Source organism: Vulpes vulpes, chromosome 13 (assembly GCF_048418805.1).
Source record: "Vulpes vulpes isolate BD-2025 chromosome 13, VulVul3, whole genome shotgun sequence".
NCBI lineage: Eukaryota > Metazoa > Chordata > Mammalia > Carnivora > Canidae > Vulpes > Vulpes vulpes.
This window is the reverse complement of record NC_132792.1, coordinates 46,881,851-46,903,929: the sequence shown is the minus strand read 5'-3', so window position 1 is coordinate 46,903,929 and position 22,079 is coordinate 46,881,851. Positions and strand designations below refer to the sequence as shown.

At 38.0% G+C, this 22,079-nt stretch overlaps 1 protein-coding gene across 13 annotated transcripts in view; it reads left to right on the top strand.

The window, feature by feature from the left end:
* Nucleotides 1–626: 626 nt before the first annotated feature.
* The window catches only part of WWP1 (WW domain containing E3 ubiquitin protein ligase 1), a 114,371-nt gene continuing 92,918 nt past the window's right edge, over nucleotides 627–22,079 (top strand). Inside the window, exons 1-2 of one of the 13 annotated variants that reach the window (XM_072734366.1) lie at nucleotides 627–917; nucleotides 20,846–20,941. Coding sequence is in view for 2 of the 13 variants with exons in the window: in XM_072734364.1 (XP_072590465.1) it covers nucleotides 20,866–20,941 (76 nt within the window). In the remaining 11 variants the exon portion in view is untranslated. The remainder of the gene's footprint in view (nucleotides 918–20,845; nucleotides 20,942–22,079) is intronic. The other 12 variants (XM_072734370.1, XM_072734368.1, XM_072734374.1 and 9 more) reach the window with 12 other exon arrangements.

Here is a 22,079-nt window from a genome sequence, read left to right as displayed (position 1 = left end):
ACTTCTAGAGACTTAGTTAACTCGTTTTTCTAAAGGGGAGAATGTACTCTTTTTCATGGCGGCACCGTGCGAATTTGCTGCACGGACACCTGTACCTGCTCAGTACCAGTTTTATCACCGTAGCGCTATGGGGGCGAACGTTTCGGTGACTAATGAGAATAAAGTGGAAGTCTTCTGTGGCCACCTGTCAAATGCAGTGGGGTTCTAGGTCAGATGCTCAGGTCTAGAGTATTTAACAGCCTACTTTTGCAGTAAAGCACTCGAGATGAGAAGGCCAGCGCCGGGGGCCCTGAGCCGAGGTCGCTCACCCGCGCTGTCCCGGTCCCGGACGGGAAAGCCAGGTCAGCAGCACCCACACCCACCTCCCGCTCAGAAAGGCCTCTTCCCAAATCTCAGCGGTGGCCCCGCCCCCTCCGCAGGTTTGGGCCCCGCCCCCCTCCTCCCATTGGCTGGCCCTCCAGCTCTCCTCGACCGCGCTCGGCAGCCCCAGAGGAGCGGAGTTTTCCGAAAGCATCCTCGCGGGGGCGCCCTCGCTGCGCATGCTCGCGGGAAGCCCGGGTTCCGGGTCCGGGCGTGGGGGGAGGGGGAGCTCTAAGGCGGCCGCGGCGCAGGCGCGCGCTCGCGGCGCGGCGCCGGTGACGCGAGCACGCGGCGCGCTCCTGAGGCGGGAGGTGTGGGGTCTGCCGGGGGCGGCGCGCGGCCGGGGTGGGGGTGGGGGGAGGGTCGGGTGTCGCCGAGCGCGGCGAGCGGGTTCCAAGTGGCTGCAGGCGGCCTGGGCTGCCGGGGCCGACGCCTGGGTGGCTGCCGCCGCCGCCGCCGCGCCTGCTGCGAGATGGCGATCTTGGGCGCGGAAGGGTGAGGGCGCCCCGCCGCTGGAGTGGCCGCCCGACCGCCGGGAGCCGACGGCTTTGCGCCGGGTAAGGACGCCGCGGCGGGGGGCGGGGGCGCGGGGGGTGCGGGGGGCGCGGGGGGCGGGCGCGCGGCCCCCGGGCCGGACCCTCTGAGGGGCGGCCGCCGACCGGCCGCGCCGCGCCGGCCGCCTCCCCCGGCCCGGGGGCCCCGGAGTTTTCTGGGGTGGGGTCACGGGGCTTGCCCCGCGTTGGCCCCGGCGCAGGCCCGAGCTGAGGATCCCGGAGGAGCCAAGTGTCTCCGTGACTCTGCCGCCGCCGTTCTGAGGCTCCCTCAGCCTCCCCTTAGCGTTCCGTCCGCCTCCTCGTCCTCCCCCCGCAGCACCCCTCCGAAACCATCCCCGCGCGTGGACTTGCAGCCGCTGCCCTGACTTTCACCGCAAGACTCCCGGCCGTACAGAAAGGCGTTTTTATTTTCCTGACGTGTTTTGATCCCTCCGGGTTCTTCCCTGACTCTGCAGTCCCCCCCCCCCAACACACACACACACCAACACAACCCCCACCTCCACCTTTGTGTGACCTGGTAGGTCCCAGTGACCTTGCAGTTTTTACTCCTTATCTCCTCAGTGACCTGGACCTTCTCCTTTCATCTTTTTTTTTTTAAAAAAAAGGTTTTAATTTTGTAGTTTGTCCATTGTTTTGGGGGGTTTTTTGGTTTTGTTTTGTTTTTTTTTGTTTGTTTTTTTACAACCTCCGAAGGATCCTCAGTCCTTCCTTGACTCCATCGTCTGGAGTTAGTTGAGCGTCCTTTGCTCCCGTAATTACAGGGAAACCTTCCTTACCCAAGACGAGTATCTTTTATTTTGACATTCTTACTCTTCCAGGATAAAATATTTTCCAGGGGCTTGGTGTGACTTTTTTTGCTTGGTGAGTTTTTATCTTTTTTGTGTGTGTAGGCTACTGTGCAAAAAAAAAAAAAAAAAAAAAGATTTTGAGTTTCGGCTTTAAAAAGCTACTGGTCAGAGTGGAAAATAATGTCCAAAGTTCTCTTTTTCTCCCCCTTTGGTGTTTTTTTGTTTTGGTTTTTTTTAATCTGAAGTACCTGCTGTACAATGTATGCGGGTTTGTGCAAGCGTTCATCCTTCTGTAGGAATCCAGTTGACCTGTCTCGCTAAGGCTCTGTGGATGATACAAGCAAAATGCACCTTTAAAAAATAAAAATAAAGGCATTCTCTTACGTGACTTTGCTTTGGCCATAAAGTAGATAATAGTTGGGACTGCAAATTATCATTTCTCGTAAACAGTTAATATTTTTTGAACTGAAAAATTCCTGGCCGAGTGTTGGGAGCTACTCACACTGAGAAGTGTAAAAAGTATGTAGAAGAGTTACTTGGTATGTAGCTTATTGATGTTTTCACGTAGCTTTTCCCTTAAAATACAGAACTGTTTATAAGACATCTAATGCCAAGACTTAAAGGGCAGTGGGGTTATGTTTTTTAGAATCCTAGTATGGTAGAGGATGTTACAAATAAGTTCTCTGCCTTCAGAGAGATAGTGATCTTTGCTGTTTGCCCCACGAAGGCTGAAATTTCCTTCATTTCCTTGCACAATTATTAAGCATCTCCTGCATGATTGTGTGAGGTAGATGGAGTAATATGAAGGATTACAGCAGTTTCTGCCTTCCCAGAATAGTTAAGCAGGTAGGACTATCACAAATGCCTCCTTTATCTTTTAATACATCCTTACGTTTCATATAGAATTCAAATTCAGAAGAGGAAGAGCTCACATCTTACTTGGCAAGGTGCGGTAAGAAGGGTTAATCCATAGAGCTTCTGGCTTTTGAAATCTTTGTTTTGAAGGGTGACTGTGACTTTTGATAAACCAAGAAAAGTAATCCAAGCAGAGAAAAGGGACTAAGAAATTAGAGCACAGAGTTCATATGTTTGGGGAGAGTTCTCCCATTATAATTGTTAAATATATGTTTGAGAAGTTTGTTTTCCCATTATAATTGTTAAATATAAACAATTATATTTGGGTGGAACATAAAGTATTTATACTAACATAAAGGCTGATAAAACGAAGTAAAAGTTTGAACCGGTTTATGATTGCTTTTAAGGCTGGGCTAATGACCTTGGATATAATATGTTTGGGGGGTTTTACAGATGATTTTTTGAATTGCGAATGAAAAGCTTAAAATACTGTTTTCAGAGGATTAATTTGGCAGCAACGTGTAGTGTGAATTGAAGTAGAAATCTGGAGGTAGAAAGACCTTGATTGCTATGGTCATAGGTAATGAGGGTCTGAACTACGGCTGGAATATTAGGAATGGAAAGGACAGAATTTGATGGTCAGAGAAAAAAATGAAGAAAGTAAAAATAACAGATTCTGACCCAGGTTGGGAAAATAATGGTACCATTTTGAACAGTATCCACGGAAGCTTTATCTTCGGCAGATGTATGTTACTTTACAGCAGTAATTATTAGCCTTTTGGTGATTGCTAATCCTTGGTGAAACTAAAAAAAATCTGGCATGGAAAATTTCCATATGCACCTGTGCTTTCTGTATATAATTTTAGGGAAGTCCATGAACTCACCTGAAGCTCACCTATGGAACCTGTGGGTCAGTAGGTTGAGCTAGGAACAGCTCTCAGGATTACTGGAGGCTTTTTAAAACCATGGAATTTTCAAATTCTTCCACTTACTGATAACCCCTACTGTAGAGACATACTTTATATACACTTAAATACAATATCTCTACTTTGTGTTGTGGTTTACAGTTTATCAAGAATTGGTACTGTTATTTGCTATTATATAACAGACTAGCCTAAGAGGTTAAATGATTTGCCCTGTTTCAGTTAGCAGGTGGTAAAAGGAGGAACTGATTGACACTGATGGTTTTCTTTCTTGTTAGAAGATGTATAATTTACCATCAGTTGCATATAGTTACTGCCTTTAAGTGACCTCATCAGTAAGACTAAGTGATCCTGGAGGTTCCTTTCAGTTTTTAACATTTTGTGGTTCTTGGGTCTTTGATTTTTATTGTACTATCTGTACTGTTCTTGTTTTCCATGTGGAGGAGAGCAGATAGCAATATTGGACCAGTCACTTACTTTTTTATTTCCTTTGTATCTTAGTTTGGGTTTGGGGGAAAGAGGGGAAGTGATATATGAAATCTTAAGAACTTTTATCTTTATTCTATCTTCTTACGTTCACATATGCCTTACTTAAAAATATTCCTTTCACTTCATTCATGAAGCCTTATCAAGTAAAAATGGAAACTTTACAAAAGAAATGAAGTGTGGGGTCCTACTCAGTGCATTTCTTCATCAGATTAAGGAGCTAACTCTCCCCAGTATGATTAAAGCATAATTTGATTAGTAAATAATTAACTTTTCTCCACCTATAAGATTATCTTCCTGATAGGGAACCTGAGAAAATTATTATTTAGTATCTTTTGTAGCTCTAGAAACTTTGATTCCATAATTATTAGACTGGGGTCTTTTTTACTCTTTCTATAAAAATATGATGTAATAACAAGGAGTGGAAAAACCAACAAATTGGCCTTTATAGTAGTGTTGAAGGAACTAGTTGCTAATAACTTAATGGAGGGAAAATGTCTAGCAAAAGCACGTACATAGATGATTTTTCTACTCTTTGCTGACATTAAGAAGAGGATCATATCTTGTATTTGTATAGCATTTGACATTTTTCCATAATGGTTATATAGACTGTATTATTTGATTTTTATGACACCTGAGCAGTAGGTGTGTCAGGAGATAATCATTGCTGTTTTAGATGAATACACTGATGCTCAAAGAAGTTGAAAAAAAATTCCGAGTATATGACTAGTAAGTGGCTAAAATTAGAACTAGAACTAAGACCCATATTTTTGTTCCTAGGCCAGTAAATTTTTTTCTTCCTAACTCTTCATCTAGAATGGAAATATAACCGAAGGCTATATAAGAAGAGTTTGAAATCTGTGTTAAACTTTTGTACTATGTAAATCTGAACTTGTCTACTTTTTCCTTTGTGTTAAATAAAATGATAACCTCATTGCAGTGGCTGTTGATGGGTAATTTTGAAATTTGTAAGTATTTATCAAAATAGTTATCCTCCTGTCAACGAAAGAGCAAAAGTTGATTTCTTGTTTAAAAAAGTACATTAGTGAAATGTAGGTATCAATTTCCTTCTGGAAATTTGTTGATTTTAATTCAGCTGCTTTTACTGATGAAGTTTGTTCTCCCATTATAAAAGCCTCGTCTATGGAAATTTGTATTTTTGGAGCGTATAAATCAGGATGTGATTTCTGAAAGTATGTATCATGATTTTTACTGTCACATAAAAAGCTTTATCATTAAAAAAAGATTTACCGTTAAAAAGCTCTTAGTATATACTTCAAATTCACATGATTAAACAACTCTTGGAGCTTATTATATAAAACCATATGCCAGATAACTCCTAAGTTATAAGGAAGACTAACATTTGTCTTGACATTCCTTAAACTTATTGTTTGTTCATAACATAGCCTATACCTGTTACATGCCAGGTACTGTGCTAGGTGCTGGAGTACAGTGCTAAGAGGACAAACAGGAAGCCTGTCCTCTTGGAACTCAGTTTAGTGGGGTCACTAACATTAAGAAGGGCATAAGACTTTTATCTTGTGAGATTGTATGAATATTTGGGGTTATAATTCATTACTTCTCTCCTTTACTCTGGGTTTTGAACAAATTATGCCAAAATGCAAGGAACTAGGTAAACATTGTTTTGGTCACTTACTGCTCTTTAACAACCCTAACACTAAATGACTTAAAACAATCATCTTGGGATCCCTGGGTGGTGCAGCGGTTTGGCACCTGCCTTTGGCCCAGGGCGTGATCCTGGAGACCCAGGATCGAATCCCACGTTGGGCTCCCGTGCATGGAGCCTGCTTCTCCCTCTGCCTATGTCTCTGCGCCTCTCTCTCTCTCTCTCTGTGTGTGTGTGTGACTATCAAAAATAAATAAAAATTAAAAAAAACAATCATCTTATTTGCTTATAGTTTTGCTATCCTGGGCTGGGCTCATTTGAGCAGTTTAGGTTTTGCTGGTGGTCACTCTAAAGGGTACATTCAGCTGGCAGTTCAGCTGGGAGATGATCTTCTCTCTTTTTCTTTTTCTTTCTTTCTTTCTTTCTTTCTTTCTTTCTTTCTTTCTTTCTTTCTTTCTTCTTTTTTTTTTCCATATTTCTTAAAGTTTCAGGGATCTGCTTCCTAAGTGGCCTTTCCACCAGTGTGGCTGGCCTTACATAGTGGCTTAAGATGCAAAACAGTACAAAAGAAGAAGGACCCAGGCCTTCCTAAGGCATAGGCTTGGCATAGCATAATTTCTGCCACATTCTGTTGGTTAAAGCAATTCACAGATCCATCCCAGATTCAAGGGAAAAGGACTAGACAAGTATGTGAATCCCAAGATTAAGACAGATAGGTGTATTATACCAAAATAGGGCGCCTGGAAGACTGTTTATGTAGCTGAGATTTAAGCTGCCTAGTACTTTGGTACTTTTGAGTCCAGGCCTGTCGGAGAGAAAGTGGAGTCTGAAATGCAAATAATAGCATATTTTGTTTATTATACAGATGGAAGTAGCTGGCACTATCCTTGGGTAGAAAAGAAAATTTTGGATCTCTGGGATTTCACCATGAATGCTACCATAATGGGGCAGGATTGACTTGCTTTACTTGGGGGCAGAATCTAAAAAGTGCATGACCCAGAGCCCAGGCTGCCCTGAAGCAGTGATTTACCCAAGTCTCCCAACTCGGATGAAACAAATGTCCCAGTCAGCACACTATGCAGTGGCTGCTACAGGTGGGGAGAGACCCATCCCCTTAGTCCTTGTGATTAGATAGGACACTCAGGGTAGCAGAGCTCCTTGGCCAGTCACTCTAGCTTTGACAAGCCTTGAGCAACCTAGTGCCTCACAAATACTATTTTCTGTTTGCAGTGTCTTCGAAAAAGGTTAGGATGAGCCCTCCTCCTTGGAGAGGAGTCGTTAAAGAGGAGAGAATACTCTTTCCTTGTGGAGACTGGGATGGAACTTCTCTTTCCTCGGGGACATGTAAAGCATAAAAGTAATGCTCATCCTTACCAGGAACAGGTATTCATTGATTGCTTAGCTGCGTTTCTCTCACTTTATCTTCATCACTTTATCAGTTTATCTTAGTTGTTTTTTTTCTTTTTTCTTTTTTTTTTATCTACTATGTAGTGTTACGGCTAGTGTTACGGCTAACTGTGGAATGAAGAAGATGAGTGTTACATTATTATTGCATTATATCTTCTGAGGAGAGTAATGAACCAATATATTTTATTTAAAGAATTTAGTAGATTTGAAGCATTTCTCTTTATACTGAGAAATGAACTCCTGCATTCTGGTGCAAATGTCTTTCGAATTTCTGAAAATAGTATGTTGGCTATTGTGGAGAGGAGCTTGGTAATTGAATGTACTGAGAAACAGGATTTATATAAATAGGAAAGGCTAGGGCACAAAGAAGGGGACAGATAGAATTACCTTAAGGTGTTTCTTTGTGACTCTGCCCTGCCCTGAGTTACATGGTAGTTACAAGGTAGTTTAAAATGTACTAGCATTAACAGAATTGTGGATGTGATAGCTTTTTTATTTAACTAAGGAAAACAAGTTCTCTTGATAGCTGTCTAGTATCCCCATAATTATGATTGAATAGTATATGTGGAAACAAACTGTTGAGTCCTGACTTGAAGTAGGATACTCTGGTCATGTATTAGCCTCTGCTTGCCAAGTTGTACTACTTTTTGTGCTCATTGTGAGGAGAATTAGTTAAGTGAACGTGTTCTGTATAAATTAGGACATACTTTACCAAGAAGTAATAAACTAGATCACTGCACTTTTAAAGTTTAAGAATTAAAGGCATTCTGGCATGTGTTAAGAGCTGTAGCTTTAAAGTCAGGCAGAGTGGACTTAATAGCAGTGTGGCTTCAGTTTCTTCTGTAAAATGTAGAGAATATTCTTACTGGATTTTTGTAAGGATTAATTGAAATAATGTTTGTAAAGCAAGAAAGCTGGTCTCTGGGACGTAAACAGCTCTTAAATCATTTTTATTGCACTTCATTATTATTAGTGAGTTAAAATTCAGACAAGTAATCTACTTTTTCTGTGAGCCACTCATTTTAACTCAGAGATAGTTAGTTGTAGCTTAGCTTTGGCATGGTCAGAGTTGCATGTCTAATCTCCCCTCTTACCTTAAAAAATAGGTGCTAAAAGGTTAGGAATGAGTCTAAGAAGGATACTGACTCAGCGTGGCTGGCAGTCTATCAGCTGGTAATGGTTTGGCTGTGCAATTTGGGAACAAGAAATTGCTAACACCATCATTAGATGAATTACAGTATAGAACAGTGTTTGTCAGTGTGCAACCTCTGCATCACAGTCATCTGGGATAGTTAAACAGCAAGATGCCTGAATACTTTTCGAGAACTATGTTATAGTCCTTGATAGAGTGGAGCTCAGGAATTTTCATTTTTAACAAATATCTTTGATGATTTTATACATATTAGAGACTTGCTGGTAGAAACTGAATCAGTAATTAGGGGTTCTAGTGAGTCTGTTTTTTAAGTAGTGTTCTGTAAACACACATATATATATAATGTAAACAAAGAGTGCTTAACATCTGAACCTTTCAGATGTTTAAAGAGGCTTAAGATAATTGCCAAGGACTTGATCCAGACAAACTATAGAAACCTGATATTGGGTGATTATGTAAGGAATAGGCAGGAGAAGTAACCCTGCAAGAGGTATCCATCAGGCTTCCTTGTTCAAAAAAATTTCCCCATTCTTCTACAAAAGAAAAAATTCTTTTGAGTAAAGATATTTCTTCTTAAAAGAATGCCTACTGAAACAGTTAAATTAGATATTGTGATTATCAGATCCTCTGATTGCTTTTCACTTTGCTAAATAATCTACTCAAAATAGAGATTCTCATTGAAGTGTATCTGCTTTAGAATTTGTTCCTTTGGGTAGAAAGTAGGTTGGATGGGAACCATAATCTGTCTTTTGTGGGGAAAATCTATTGCTTAGTTTAAGGGCATTGGCTTGGGAAAAATATTTTGAGAAAAGACTTAAATTTTAAATTGATCAATTAAGAAAAAAAGTTGATGCTTATTTTCTCTAACTTTTGCTTAGGACAGTGATGATGATACCCTGGGTTTGTGTCACTTAAACCTTTCTCAGTCCAGTGAGCATATCTGATGAAACAAGAGATCTTTAAGTTTGGGCTGTTTCTGGAGAAAAACTTGACCTATGTTTATATCAACCATATTTGTATGGTGTTTAGTACATTTTGTGGTTAAAAAAAAAAAAGTCAGATCCATGATTCTTTCTAAATTCAAGTGGAAGGGATTAGTTGGCATTTGTTTGAGGAACGTACTACTTTTGTGTTTGCTTTCACTCACTGACTTTGTGGCTAGCGCTTTGGAGAGAAAAACAACAGTAAACTCATCTCTTTTTGTCCTATGAAGTGTGGTGATGTATGGTGTCAGTGTTTGGATGTGAATACCTAGGATGGAAAGTGTACATTTTACTCAGGAATTTCATGTTCTAGGTTAAAAGTTTTGGTAATAGTAACTTATTTAAACTTTCTTTGTGATTTAAATTTCCTTTAAAGTGTTGACTTTTGAATTGCTTAGGCCTTAAATTAAGACAGACCTAGATTTGAGTTCTCACACTTCTTTATGGGCTAAGTGATTTTGGTCAAATTAACCTTGGATTAAGGCCTAATTTTATCATACGCAATCTAGGTATTCATATGTAAAGTAGTAGTAATAATACGTAATTCATAGATTTATTGTGTGACTTAAACCTGTCACTTAGAATTAAGTAAATATTCACTGGAATGGGTTCATAATACGTTGGTGATGTCAGATGTGTTTCAGAATTTATTTTGTTTTTTAATTTGGAAATGTAATCCAATCCACATACCACGTTAGGTAAAACTCAAATGTAGGGTAGCACTCTGTACTTTCTTTGGCAGACGTTAAGAGTATGGATAAATAAGACAGTAAAAAAGCAACACATTCAGTCAGATTTTGTTGTTAAATGAGTCCAGGTCAGTTTAGTTTTTGCCACCAAATGAGTTATGAAGTAACTTTATGTTTTTATAGCTTTCTGGGTTTTAAATTTATAGCCTTGTATATGTACCATATTTTAAACTTGAGAAGAATTACATTATTCCAGGAGTAAAGTTTTAGCTGTTTAGTTGATTTTCTCATTTTGTACATTTTCTATATGTTTTGGATTCTGATATTTTTCTCTGAGAGTGGGGGTATCTGACGAATGTTTATTCTGGCAGCCTCCTTTAAAATTCTTAGGAAGAATATTTGTAAATAGTAAATTAACATTGTGTTTCAGTTACATGAGTAGCTTTAAAAACCCCGAAATTTTGTATTTATAACAAACATTTAGCAGTACTATATTCCTCTTAAGTGCTTAAGTCTTACTTTGATCTGGTCCTTACTTACTGCAGATACGGGGGTTTTGCTACATATCATTTTGCAGCATGACCATGTGACTGAAATGCTTTTCTTAACCTGCTCTCCTCTACAACTGTGGAAGGATGGTTAAAAAAAAAAAAAAATACTGGAGTGTCTCTACCTATTGATAGTGTGGCTAGAGAGGCAGTGGTGATGGGATAATGTTAGGAAATGAATACTCATCGCATACCTTCTGTAGTCCAGATTCTAGAAACAATTCCAGTTTCCTAGAGTTGATGTTAACACTTCCTTTCCCCTCCTCAAAATTGTGTTTGTATCCTCATTTTACAGGTGAGAAAACTGAGACTCCAAGAGATTAAATATATACAAATAATAGAGTTGAAGTTTGGACCTAGGGTCTATCTGACTTCAAATGACATTCTCTATATTACGTTACTCCAACATGTTCTTCTCACATTAGAAATTGGCACTTTGGAATTGAAGAATTTGTAAATTTGTAAATTTCCATGGCTACTTAAATACTAGTAAATTAGAATCTTTAATGTATTAGGAAACAATCAGGAAATGTTTTGGCGTGAACTTAACTTTGGGTCATGATACCCTAGTGAGCTGTGCAATGCAGAAGAGCAGTAGCCTCATCAGCAGGCCTGGGTTTGGCCTTAAATTAAGAAGCTTTGTGTCCTTAAGTAAGTCTCTTAATCACCTCTCAGCTTCTGCTCTAAACTTTCATGAGATGTAGCAGATACTGTGTATTTTACTGGATTGAAGGGAAAAAAGTCTGGAAAGCAAATATGCCATTAAAATACCATACTTTGAAACAACCAATTATTTACGGAAATGTTCGTGTCATTTTGAAATATGAGATTGTGCATAATATAATTATATTAAGTTTGATCCTTGTAAAAATAAAAATGTTATGTGCCCTGGATTATTTTCCTCAGAATTTATGAATCATGATCCCAATACTAAGGTATTGGGTAATCTTTCATTGTTAGTGTGTTTACGTTTTACATATTATCTTTTTTAGATTACTTGTTCTTTCTTAATTTTTAGCAAAAGCATTTTTAATGACTAGCTTAAAAGCTCCACAAACCACCGTACTATGAAGTTGCTTAATCTTTAAGTGGTAAAATAAGAGAATAGTACTATCAGACTGATAGAGCAGAATGCTCGGTTTAAGGCATAGATTTTGCTTAGTATTTTGTTTTTTATATTCAGTTTATGTAGTGAAACATAGTAAAAAGAACATTGGCTTTGAGCCAAGGAGATCTGGGTTCAAAATCCTGACTTTCACTAGTCTTAAGGCCCTAGGCAGTTTAAATTCCTAAAACTTAATTTCTTCTTTTGTCAGTAGGAATAATTGACTGCAGGGTAATTGAAAACATTAGTTTGTTTGTTTGGTTTTTTGGGTTTTTTTTTTTGTGTGTGTGTGTGTGTGTGTGTGTGACTGACAATAAGAGACAATAGTCCAATAGATAGTCACTGTGTTCTTACTAGTTTTGGAGTTAGAGACATGCTTTAGATTATAGAAACATAGACTGATTATGTTTCTGAGCCACTTATACACCCCACATAAGTGCAGATGATCCCAGGTAGTTACACTCTATCATCTTAGACTTATGCTTAGGAAGTATTTACACAGTTCTTTTTATTACTTTAAGTTGATAGTGAAAGTTTGGAACTTAAGTTTCAAGATGCTCAGTGTTATTTGAATTTTATTTTGTTAATTGAGTAATGTGGCACAGGAGTGGGAAACCTGTTTCCTACTGATATCCATGAAGGCATGGGGAAAAATGATCAAATACAAAAATGTTTTGCTTGAAAAGTTTTAGTATTTTGCTATTGTAGACATATTACTGCATTTTATAAGAAACAGGAATTATTGCAAATTAGAAAAGAAACTATCTCATTCTCATTACTGATTTCATTTTGGTGTAGTTTTCCTTTTTGATGTAAATAAATCTTAGTGTCAGTTCTTTTAAAAACAGAAAAATAGGAATCATCTCCCTAAATTAAGAATAATTATGAAAAATAAAGTTAGCCAGTGCAGAAGTAAAAATGTGCTTCAGTTTTTTATTATGACTGAGGAGCAAGAAAATGGAGCAAGGAAAAAAGGAAAGATTAGTGTGATTAAAAATACAATAATATTGCCAAAGTCCTGTGTTTGTTTTATTTTTAAGGGTCACTGTTTAGCTTAATTAGAATAATTACTGCTAATTTTTGTGATTGTCTTTGTCCTCACTAATGTTTTCTAGTAAACAAGGTACAAACATTTTTATATACCTACTTCCAGCAGAGGAAAAGTGTCCATTTTATTTTGGGGGAAATTGGTATAATGTATTTAATTATATATTTTTAAAGGTGTGTTTTATGGAGCAATATCCCCATCTTGTGGCCTTCTAGAAAAGTGCCAACATTTTTCTACGACTATGTTTTACTACTACAAGCTTTCTCTGATGTTGGCCAAGGGTTCAGTCAAGTTTGAAATAGGCAGTTCTTACTGTAAATGGGGATGGGAGTAGAAAACAAAGTGATTTGTATACTTGGGTTGCAACTTTGTAAAAAATAAAAATAAAAAAGCAGCAGCTTATTGGAGGAAAATAATACTATAAAAATGAAAACAGTTGTGGGTTGGGTTGGTGCAAAGATTCTGGATGATTGTTAGTCTTTTATGTTTTCATGAAATATGCAGTGTTTTTAGACAAGCAGTTGTAAGCTAGAAAATCTCAATATGTTCTGTGCTCTAACATTTTAATAGGATTACCAAGGCCCAGAGAAATTTAGATGCCCTGTCTCGCTATGCCATTTTTAGTGAGGCTGTTGCCTTGAGCGGTGTTTTCTAAGTTGGTGACTCAGGAATATTTTCTACATGAATTTTTACACTTAATTTTTCATTTTGATGATTTTAAAGGGAAAAAAATCAATTTCAGAAGTACAGTAGTTCATTTAAAAGAGGACCTAAAAACTACATAAGACTATACTTGGCTTTAAGCCTGGGGTTACTTGTTTTTGAGATTCGGTTGTTATTAATTAACCTTCATTAGCAAGCAAGTATTAAACACTCCTCTGTGCCAGGCTTTGTGATAGGCAGGGTAGATATAATAGTGAAGATTTGTCCAGCACTCTCGGAGTTTACAGTCCAAAATGCAGATCCAGTGAGAAAAATAAAACTATTTTGAAGAACACAAAAGGTAGAAATCAAGGATTCTGATAAAAATAGCTGTAGTTTTTTGAGTATTTACTGTGTGCTATGCAAAATGATGTTGGTACTTTTTCTCAGTGTCAGAAATTTATTTTGGAATTTCTTTGATTTTAGCAGGAACAGTGCATATTCACCCAGATAAGTATTTGTGGAAGCTCAGAAACATCTCTGTAAAACAATAGATTTCCTTGTACAGTACAGTGGTTCAGCTCTTTTGAGTCTGGTAGGCTATTGTGGCTTGGTCTTGTTATCTTACCACTATTTATAACATTTCTGTGAAAAGATTTGTACTGTATTCTAAGCAGCCATATTTCCCCCAGACTTTAGAGTCCAATTGATATATAATTTGAGGATTACCATATGACTTCTGAATTACTTTGAATATTTAGTTAGGGCTAGAAGTTTTTAAGTTTAAACTTGAAACTTCAGCTTTCTCTTGTTTATGTACTTTTGGATGTTTAAGTATTTAATAAGTAAGCACTTCAGGTAACATTTATGCTTTTACTTTTATATTGAATATTTTTGTATTGTGCTGTTACTGTGGGTTGTGACAATGAAATCACATTGGTAGGGTGGACATGGACTTGGAGGCTAGAATTAGGATGAAGATAGGATATAGGTGGTTTATAAGATCTTCCAGGATTTTCTTTATAGCATTTTAAAATTTTAGTTCTGTACTATATGGTTTGTGTTTTTTTTTTTTTTTAACCTAACCATCCTAACCAATTCTACAGGGTTGAGTTAATGTTTTATTAATTGTGAATATTCCTTTTTATCATAAATTTATTGAGTGTTAAGTAAGTAGGCTAGGGGCTGGAATTATAAAGATGAGTTATAACAAAAGAAATTTACTGTGTAATAAGGGAGAGAAATAAACATGGTTATAGTGCTGTGAAACATGTAGCAGTTAACTAGTCCAAAATTGGAGAAATGACACTTGAACTGAATCATGAGGAATGATTAGAAATTAGGTAGATGAGGGTCGAGAGTACCCAAATATTTCTGTAAGAATCCCCTGGGCCCCCAGCATGGTTCCCCAGATGATTCTGACATGCAGCCAGGTTGGGGAAACTGGTAGTGGATTAGAAATAGTGTCATTAGTGAGCCTTGAGTAAAGAGCTTTTCTGGAGAATACCAATTATCTTATTTTCTCTAGCTGAATTTTAATGAATGAAGGTGGCAGAAAAGGTGTGTATACATGATATATTTGAATAACCAGGACTAATTTGACAGTAGCTAGTAGAGTATGCCCTTTTCTCTTCTGGAACCTGTGCTCTAAGCGGCTCTAACAATTAGTATCATTGCTTCTAAACATGAACTATTAAAAATGAAGTGGAAAAAAATTCACATGTCTGTGGAGATTGGTGCTGCTACTCTCCTGGACCCAAAAGTCTTCACTCACTCTCAAATTCCTTACCTAACCATATAGCTGTTAAAACAGGGAATGTTGTCTATTTTTATTGACCATTGTATTCCCAGTGCCTCAAAGATTGCTTCCTTTGGAGAGGAAATTGGTAGGTAAAACCTCTTTAACTTTCTTCTCACTTTCAGAGATATCTGTATTCTCATCCATTCTTTTCTTTGTTTAGCCTGTGTGAACTATTTATGTCTGTACCTCTGTTAAATGTCAACTAGCTCTGCCCTCAGAAATCTTGTCATAGTAATCATTTCTTCTATGACTTCAGCTCCTTCCTGTCTGAAAATATGTTCATGTCTCTTCCATCTTCCATCACAAACAAACCCATGAATACCTCCCTTTAAGTCTGTATCTGTCTTTTCCTTTACAGTCACACATCTAAATAATGATTTCCTAAGCCATTGACTTCTGGTCTTACCATTGTATTAAAATTGCCCCTGCTAAGGGCCTCCTAACATCTATATTGTCCAGTGGACAGTTTTCTCTTTTTACCTGTCTTACTGTTACCATCTCTCAAAAGCCTTTCCTGGGATGCTTGGGTGGCTCAGTTGGTTAAAGGGTCTGCCTTCAGCTCAGGATCCAGCCATCATACCTCACTTGGACTCTCTCTGTCTTTCCCTTTCTTTCAAATAAATAAAATCTTTTTAAAAAGAAACTATTCCTGACATTTCTTCACCTCTTCCCACCAAATCTAATTTAGGTGCTTCTCTTTTGTACTGTAGTACTCTGCACAACCCTGTCAATGAGCTTAAAGCTACTGATTTCCTTGTCTGTTTCCACTGCTATATTATAAACTTGCTGGGGACAAAGAGGATATCTCAGGTGATTTTTGTGTTCCTTCTATTTAACACATTACCTGAAAACATGTCTAGTGTGTGTGTGTGTCTATATATATATATATATATATATATATATATATATGCTGAAAGAATTCAGAAAAATTGTTAAAAGAAATGCTTAATATGTAGTTTATTTTTTATTTTTTTTTAATTTTTTAATTTATTTATGATAGTCACAGAGAGAAGAGAGAGAGAGAGGCAGAGACACAGGCAGAGGGAGAAGCAGGCTCCATGCACCAGGAACCCGACGTGGGATTCGATCCCGGGTCTCCAGGATCGCACCCTGGGCCAAAGGCAGGCACCAAACCGCTGTGCCACCCAGGGATCCCAATATGTAGTTTATTGTGTGCTAGGTACTTTTGTTAGCACTCCGTCAGTATTAACTCATTAACTCATAAAGTAGGTGCCTTTTCATTTTATAGATTTACAAACTCAGGCACTGTGAGGTAAAGGAGCTTGCCAAAAGTTGAACATACTAGTCAAATGAGCCAGGATCTAGGCAGTCTGGCTGCAGAATTTACACTCTTAACCACTCTTACACTGCTTCTTCGTAAATGTGAGAGTAGAAATTCAAATCCAAATTCAAACTAGCCTTTGGCAAATGATATTTTCTTATTTTCAGTAGTTTACTTCCCCCTCCTCATTAGAAATAATTGGACCACCAAACAGACTGAAAGGCTTCTATAAATGACAGTTTAGTTGTTGACAGAGCTTGACTTCTGTTTCTTGTAACTTCAAACGTTACTGGATGTTTAGAGTCTTACATTAAGTTTGCAGTAAGTGTAATTTTTTTAAATTGTTAACCTCTGACTTGTCTAAGAGCAAAACCTGGCACTCTGTCAGTTCATAATATAAATATCTTGGCTCTTTGATCCTCTGAACTGGACTTTACTTCAGTATGTCATCGTTATTGCTAGTTGAGCCTCTAGACCCTGCCAAGTCCTGTTATTAATTATTTATTACCTTTTTTGGAGGAAACTTGCATTCTGTTTAGACCAGAAGACCCTATACGTTTTGCTGGTTGGAAGTTTATATGAAACACATTTTGTTTGACAGGATAGGTGGTTAGTTTTGCTTTGGATAGGTAACTATTTTGTAACTTTCTCATCAGTGGACGGCAAACACCTTGATAAGAAAAGCAAGTTAAGTTACTATGATCATGATTGTGCTGTGACTGGAATCTTGCTAAGTGCGACGCAAGACTGATTTGAAGGCAAGGAAGTAGATGAAATTTGAAGGAACCAGACTCCAGAAGTAACTTGATTAGAACTAACTAGAATAAGAGAGAGAATGGAGTTAAATAGCTTGACTAGCTATTGGACATAGCTTTCTGTAAATAGAATGAATTTTAAGTAAAGAGCAATGAGAAAGTAAATTCTGGAAATTAATGGGCAGCAGTTCATTAGGGTGTGTGCCATGGTAATTTGAGGAAGTATAGGTTAAATTCAGCAAGGCTTTTGGCTACCTCAGTAAGGATATACACTGACAGTGTGAATGAATGTTTATTATTTGAGGAAGAGAAGGAAGTTTATATGAACTATATAACCAGTGTTTAGATTGGTCATAGAATAATTTTGAGAGCAAGGAGTTCACATGTAAGATTTTTTTATTTATTTTTTATTCCTAGCTTGAGGTGGCAGCAGGTAACATTAATGAGAGGAAAATTTTCAAATCAGTTTATGGTAAAGCAGGTTTTCTGTATAATTGTTTGAGAGAAAGAACAGTTAAAAATGAAAGCTACAGTTGAATATTAACTCACTGGACACAGGAAAGTGAGATTAAAAAATAGAATGAATTTATGAAAGGGGAGATGTGAGACATATTTGGAAGAAAAAAGTCAAAAGAGGCCTAGATTCGTGTTGCTGGAAAAGCAGAGGTAAAAATTGGAGGATGTGTAAAAACAGACCCATAAGGTTTGGAGAAAATTAATGTATTTTCCTCCTCTGGTTGAAAATCTGAAATTGGATGGAGATAAATAATAAGAGTTGGAAGTAGTGATTTAGGAAATTTGGCATTTTGAAGATAAATACATTTTTTCTCATTAAAAAAAAAAACAACCTTTCTGTGCTCCTCCTGTCACATGCCATAATATAGTTCACTAAGACAAACTTTAAAATTGACTGAAAGTGGGGATCCCTGGGTGGCTCAGTGGTTTAGCGCCTGCCTTCGGCCCAGGGCATGATCCTGGAGACCCAGGATCAAGTCCCATGTCGGGCTCCCTGCATGGAGCCTGCTTCTCCCTCTGCCTGTATCTGTGCCCGCCCCCCCTCTCTCTGTGTGTCTCTCATGAATAAATAAATAAAATATTAAAAAGAAATTGATTCAAAGTATAGAAGAGTAGAGGAAAGGTGAGTTCATTAGAGCCTGTGATTAAATAGGTATTATTAGATTAATATAAATGCCCAAACTATAGTCAGAAGTGACAAAGTACCTGTAGATGCCCATCTTCATTTGCCCTTTGTCTGGTAGATACTGCAAGTGCTTATAAGTCACAGAATGGCAGAGATTAAAAGTGGTTGTGTGTGTGTGTGTAATCATGGTGACACTTGTTTTGCATTTAAGAGAATCAGTGATACTTACACAGACAGGTCAGTGTGGGCAAGTGAACTTTATAAGAAATTTGCTAGCTTCTATCCCAAACAGAAAGGTATGTGAAATTTTGAAACTGGGAAGTACTATGAGAACAGTAGTGATGATATTGCTACTAGGTGCTAATGGGACAAAGAGGAGCTGGAGGGACTGGAGATACTGAATTAAGTGGACAGATTGTAAAGGGAGCATGCGCTGGTGGAGCAGGGAGTCAGCCTTGCTGGTCAGTGGAATGAGATTGGCCAGCAGGATACAAGGCCGGGGGTTGTTGACATTGATGCGGAGACTGGACTGAGGATAGTGGTGTGGTAGGGGAAAGAACAGTGGACCTGAGTATTAAGAAGTTATCCAAGAAGTTGGAAATGCCTTTGGATCCTTGGGAGACCACAGTGCTGATTATTTGGAGTTGGGTAAAAGCAAGCAGTTCTGAGGGCTAAAAGACACTAGGTATTGAGAAAGCGTCTTGCTCCTTCCTCTTCCTTTGTCCCAACATGTAGTCCAAGTGGTGTGATATTGAAGTCCACTGATGAGTTGTACTCCCTGTAAAGTTGATTTTTCCTTTCTGAATATTTAGGTTATACAGAAATATAAAATTTAACCAGATTATGCTTTATTATAACAGGATTCCACAAGAAAAATCTCTTTGAGGTACTTCAGAAAAGTGTCTACACAATTAGAGCCCTCATACTGTTTACTAAGTTTACCCTGGTGTGCCCTGAAGCAAGAGGTTTCCCATTGAGCAGAATTAAAACCTGTATGGTCCTGGCAAATCAGTATGAGTCACCCTCTTGTTTACTGTTACTTCAATTTATAAATGAATTGAAATTATCAACAATATCTTTTGTAAAGATATTGTAAAAGTAATATTCCTGTATTATTAAAATTAAATCCCCTATTCTGTAGTCTGTGCTTTTATGAAACACTTATTTTCTGTTTTAGAGTTGTTAAATCTTGGCTACTTTAGGGGCAGGAAAGCTGCTTTTTTCATCCATAAATTGGCCACTTTGATTGAGTTTTAAATTGTGTACAGTTGATGTAATAGCTTTGCTTAAATGCAGGCTTTCCAACCTTCAGGTTCTACATTCATTAGATGAAATATCTCTAGCACCTATGGACCATCCTATCTTGTTACTGAAGTGTTTACTGTGTATTAATACCACCTTTAAAACTAGACTAAGTTTTGAAGTTGAGAGTTTGTCTTCTACCATTTTTGGGTCCTTGCCATGCCCACTTTACAGACAAGGCAGCCAGTTAAGTGTGTTTATTAATTGATCCAGGCAGGTAGGTATGTGACAGTAGCTTTCTGGGTTTTCCAAGCCTTGATTCTTTACATAGCATGCGAAATGGATCAGACTTGTTGTTCTTTTTTCTTAAATTTTGCTTCTGAAAGTAAAAGTCTTCTTTAGTTAAGCAAGCCATCTTGAAGTAAGCAGGCAATTAAGGTACATCTTCTAAGTGAGGGTTCAGTAGGCCTATAACCTTGCAGGACTGGAAGCATAGTTTATTTTTTACATTCAGGAGTGTTCTTTGCAGTTGAATAATAATAAACTCTTAAACAATTCTGTGGCATTTTTGAAGGGTTGAGCTGGACATAATCGGCTTACATATAACTGGCCATATTCTCTGGGCATAATTTATGACCTATATTCATTTGGATGAATAACTAATTTGCTCAAAAGTTTGTTAAAACTCAGACTTTGTTTTTTCCTTTTGCCATAGTTCGTCACACAGCTGTTAAGTGGAAGAATACGTGATTAAATCAAAGTAGTATGACTGCAGAGTTGGCTCTTAAACTTTGTGCTGTATTGTCTCCCACAGTTTGCTCTTCCTCTGCTGTTCACTGTCCTGGTTATAGCACCTTCATCCACTCAGATAGTGAAGTAGGAAATTTTAGTTCAGAATCCTCCTCCTTTCTAACCCTCAGCTTGTCCCCAAACCATCTGGTCAAAGATCTTTTCTATATCCTGAGTTTTTTTTCCCTCACACTACCTGCTCTGGTTTAGATAAACTCAGTATTTTAAATCTAACCCCACTGTTGCCAGTTACTCTTCTCAAATGTGATTCTCAGTATTGAAACCCATTGGTGTCTGTCAGTTACCTTTATGATAAACTTTAAACTACTACTCTCGGTATATTTCGAATACCATATAAACAATTCAATAGGATCCTCTACAATTTAGATTACTCTGTCACCCTCATCACTTGACACTATCCTTACCTTCCATTTTCCAGCCATTCCAATAGTTCTCTGAATGTTCTATGTTTTCTGTAGTTTTCTCAAAGAATTATACTTCAAGACACTGTTCATTCAAAGGTTGATTATCCTCTGTGAACCCTTTCCTGATTCCTGTAGTTTGGATTATCCACTTTTTCTTGTGTGCCTCAGATGTACTACTTTACATTTTGCATCTGTTTTAGTATTAGTAACTGTAACACTGAAAGCTGTTTATTTGTTTACAGGTTTGTCTCCTCACTAGACTATGAGCTCCTTGAAAGAAGGAATCGTGTCTTACTCATCTTTATATCCCCAGTGTCTAGCACAGTTCCTGGTACATAGTAAGTGATGAGCAACTTCTTTTTTAACTAAGACTATATTTAACACTCAAACTCCATATATTGATAGTTAATTATACCTCTCTAGACTACATTGTCATAAAAAATATGACTGTAAACTTTGAACACTTTTGAGGCATAATCTCCTCATCTGTCAGATGAGAATAATACCTCCCTACTCATACATCGTTATTATAATGCCAGATTAAAGAATATATATATAGTAGTACATTGTATTTTAAGTGTCCTGCAACTTTATGTTATTAAATGAAGTGTGGGAACTAATTGTATGTTGGATTTGATTATTTTATTGCCTTTGTTTCTTCCCTTTGAAAGCAAAATGGTACCATTTTTGAACCATCCCTGCCATATTTTGCTGTTTAAATTTGCAGTTACTAATCATTATAAGTATCTACTTAAAATAATCATATGCCTGTTTATCTTCTTTATTCTCACCTTTCTAACTGATTAATAAATCTCCTCAATTTCCTTTTAATATACCTCCAAATGACTTAATATCTTTACCTTTCCTTTAAAAAAAAAGATTTTATTTATTCATGAGAGACAGAGAGAGAGAGAGAGAAAGAAAGAGAGAGAGAGAGAGAGGCAGAGATACAGGCAGAGGGAGAAGCAGGCTCCATGCAGGGAGCCCGATGTGGGACTCAGTCCCGGGTCTCCAGGATCACATCCCAGGGGCAAAGGCGGCACTAAACCACTGAGCCACCAGGGCTGCCCTCTTACCTTTCCTTAGATCCTTCATCCATTGTTTAGAGAAAGAGTGTCTTTTTCTTTGAAGACTAATCACATCATCTGTGTGAAAGCTATGTCCTTTCCTTCTTTTCCTTTGCAGGCTGTAGGCATACTCTCTTACCATCACACTTGATGAATTAGTGATCTACACTTTATCTACTTCCTTGCCTTCCATGCGTTCTTGAAATTTTTAAAAATTCTATAATTTGAACCTGCCAGTAATGTGTAACATATGGAAGTTAATAATAAAAACAAACATTTGGGCACCAACCAATTACAAACTAGGTCAGTACCAACACAGTTGAAGAAGCTGCCTGTGAGCACCTCTGTAACTGCATGTTCCTATCTTTCCCCAACACCTGAAGTAATTGCTTTTCTGAAAAGCAATTTA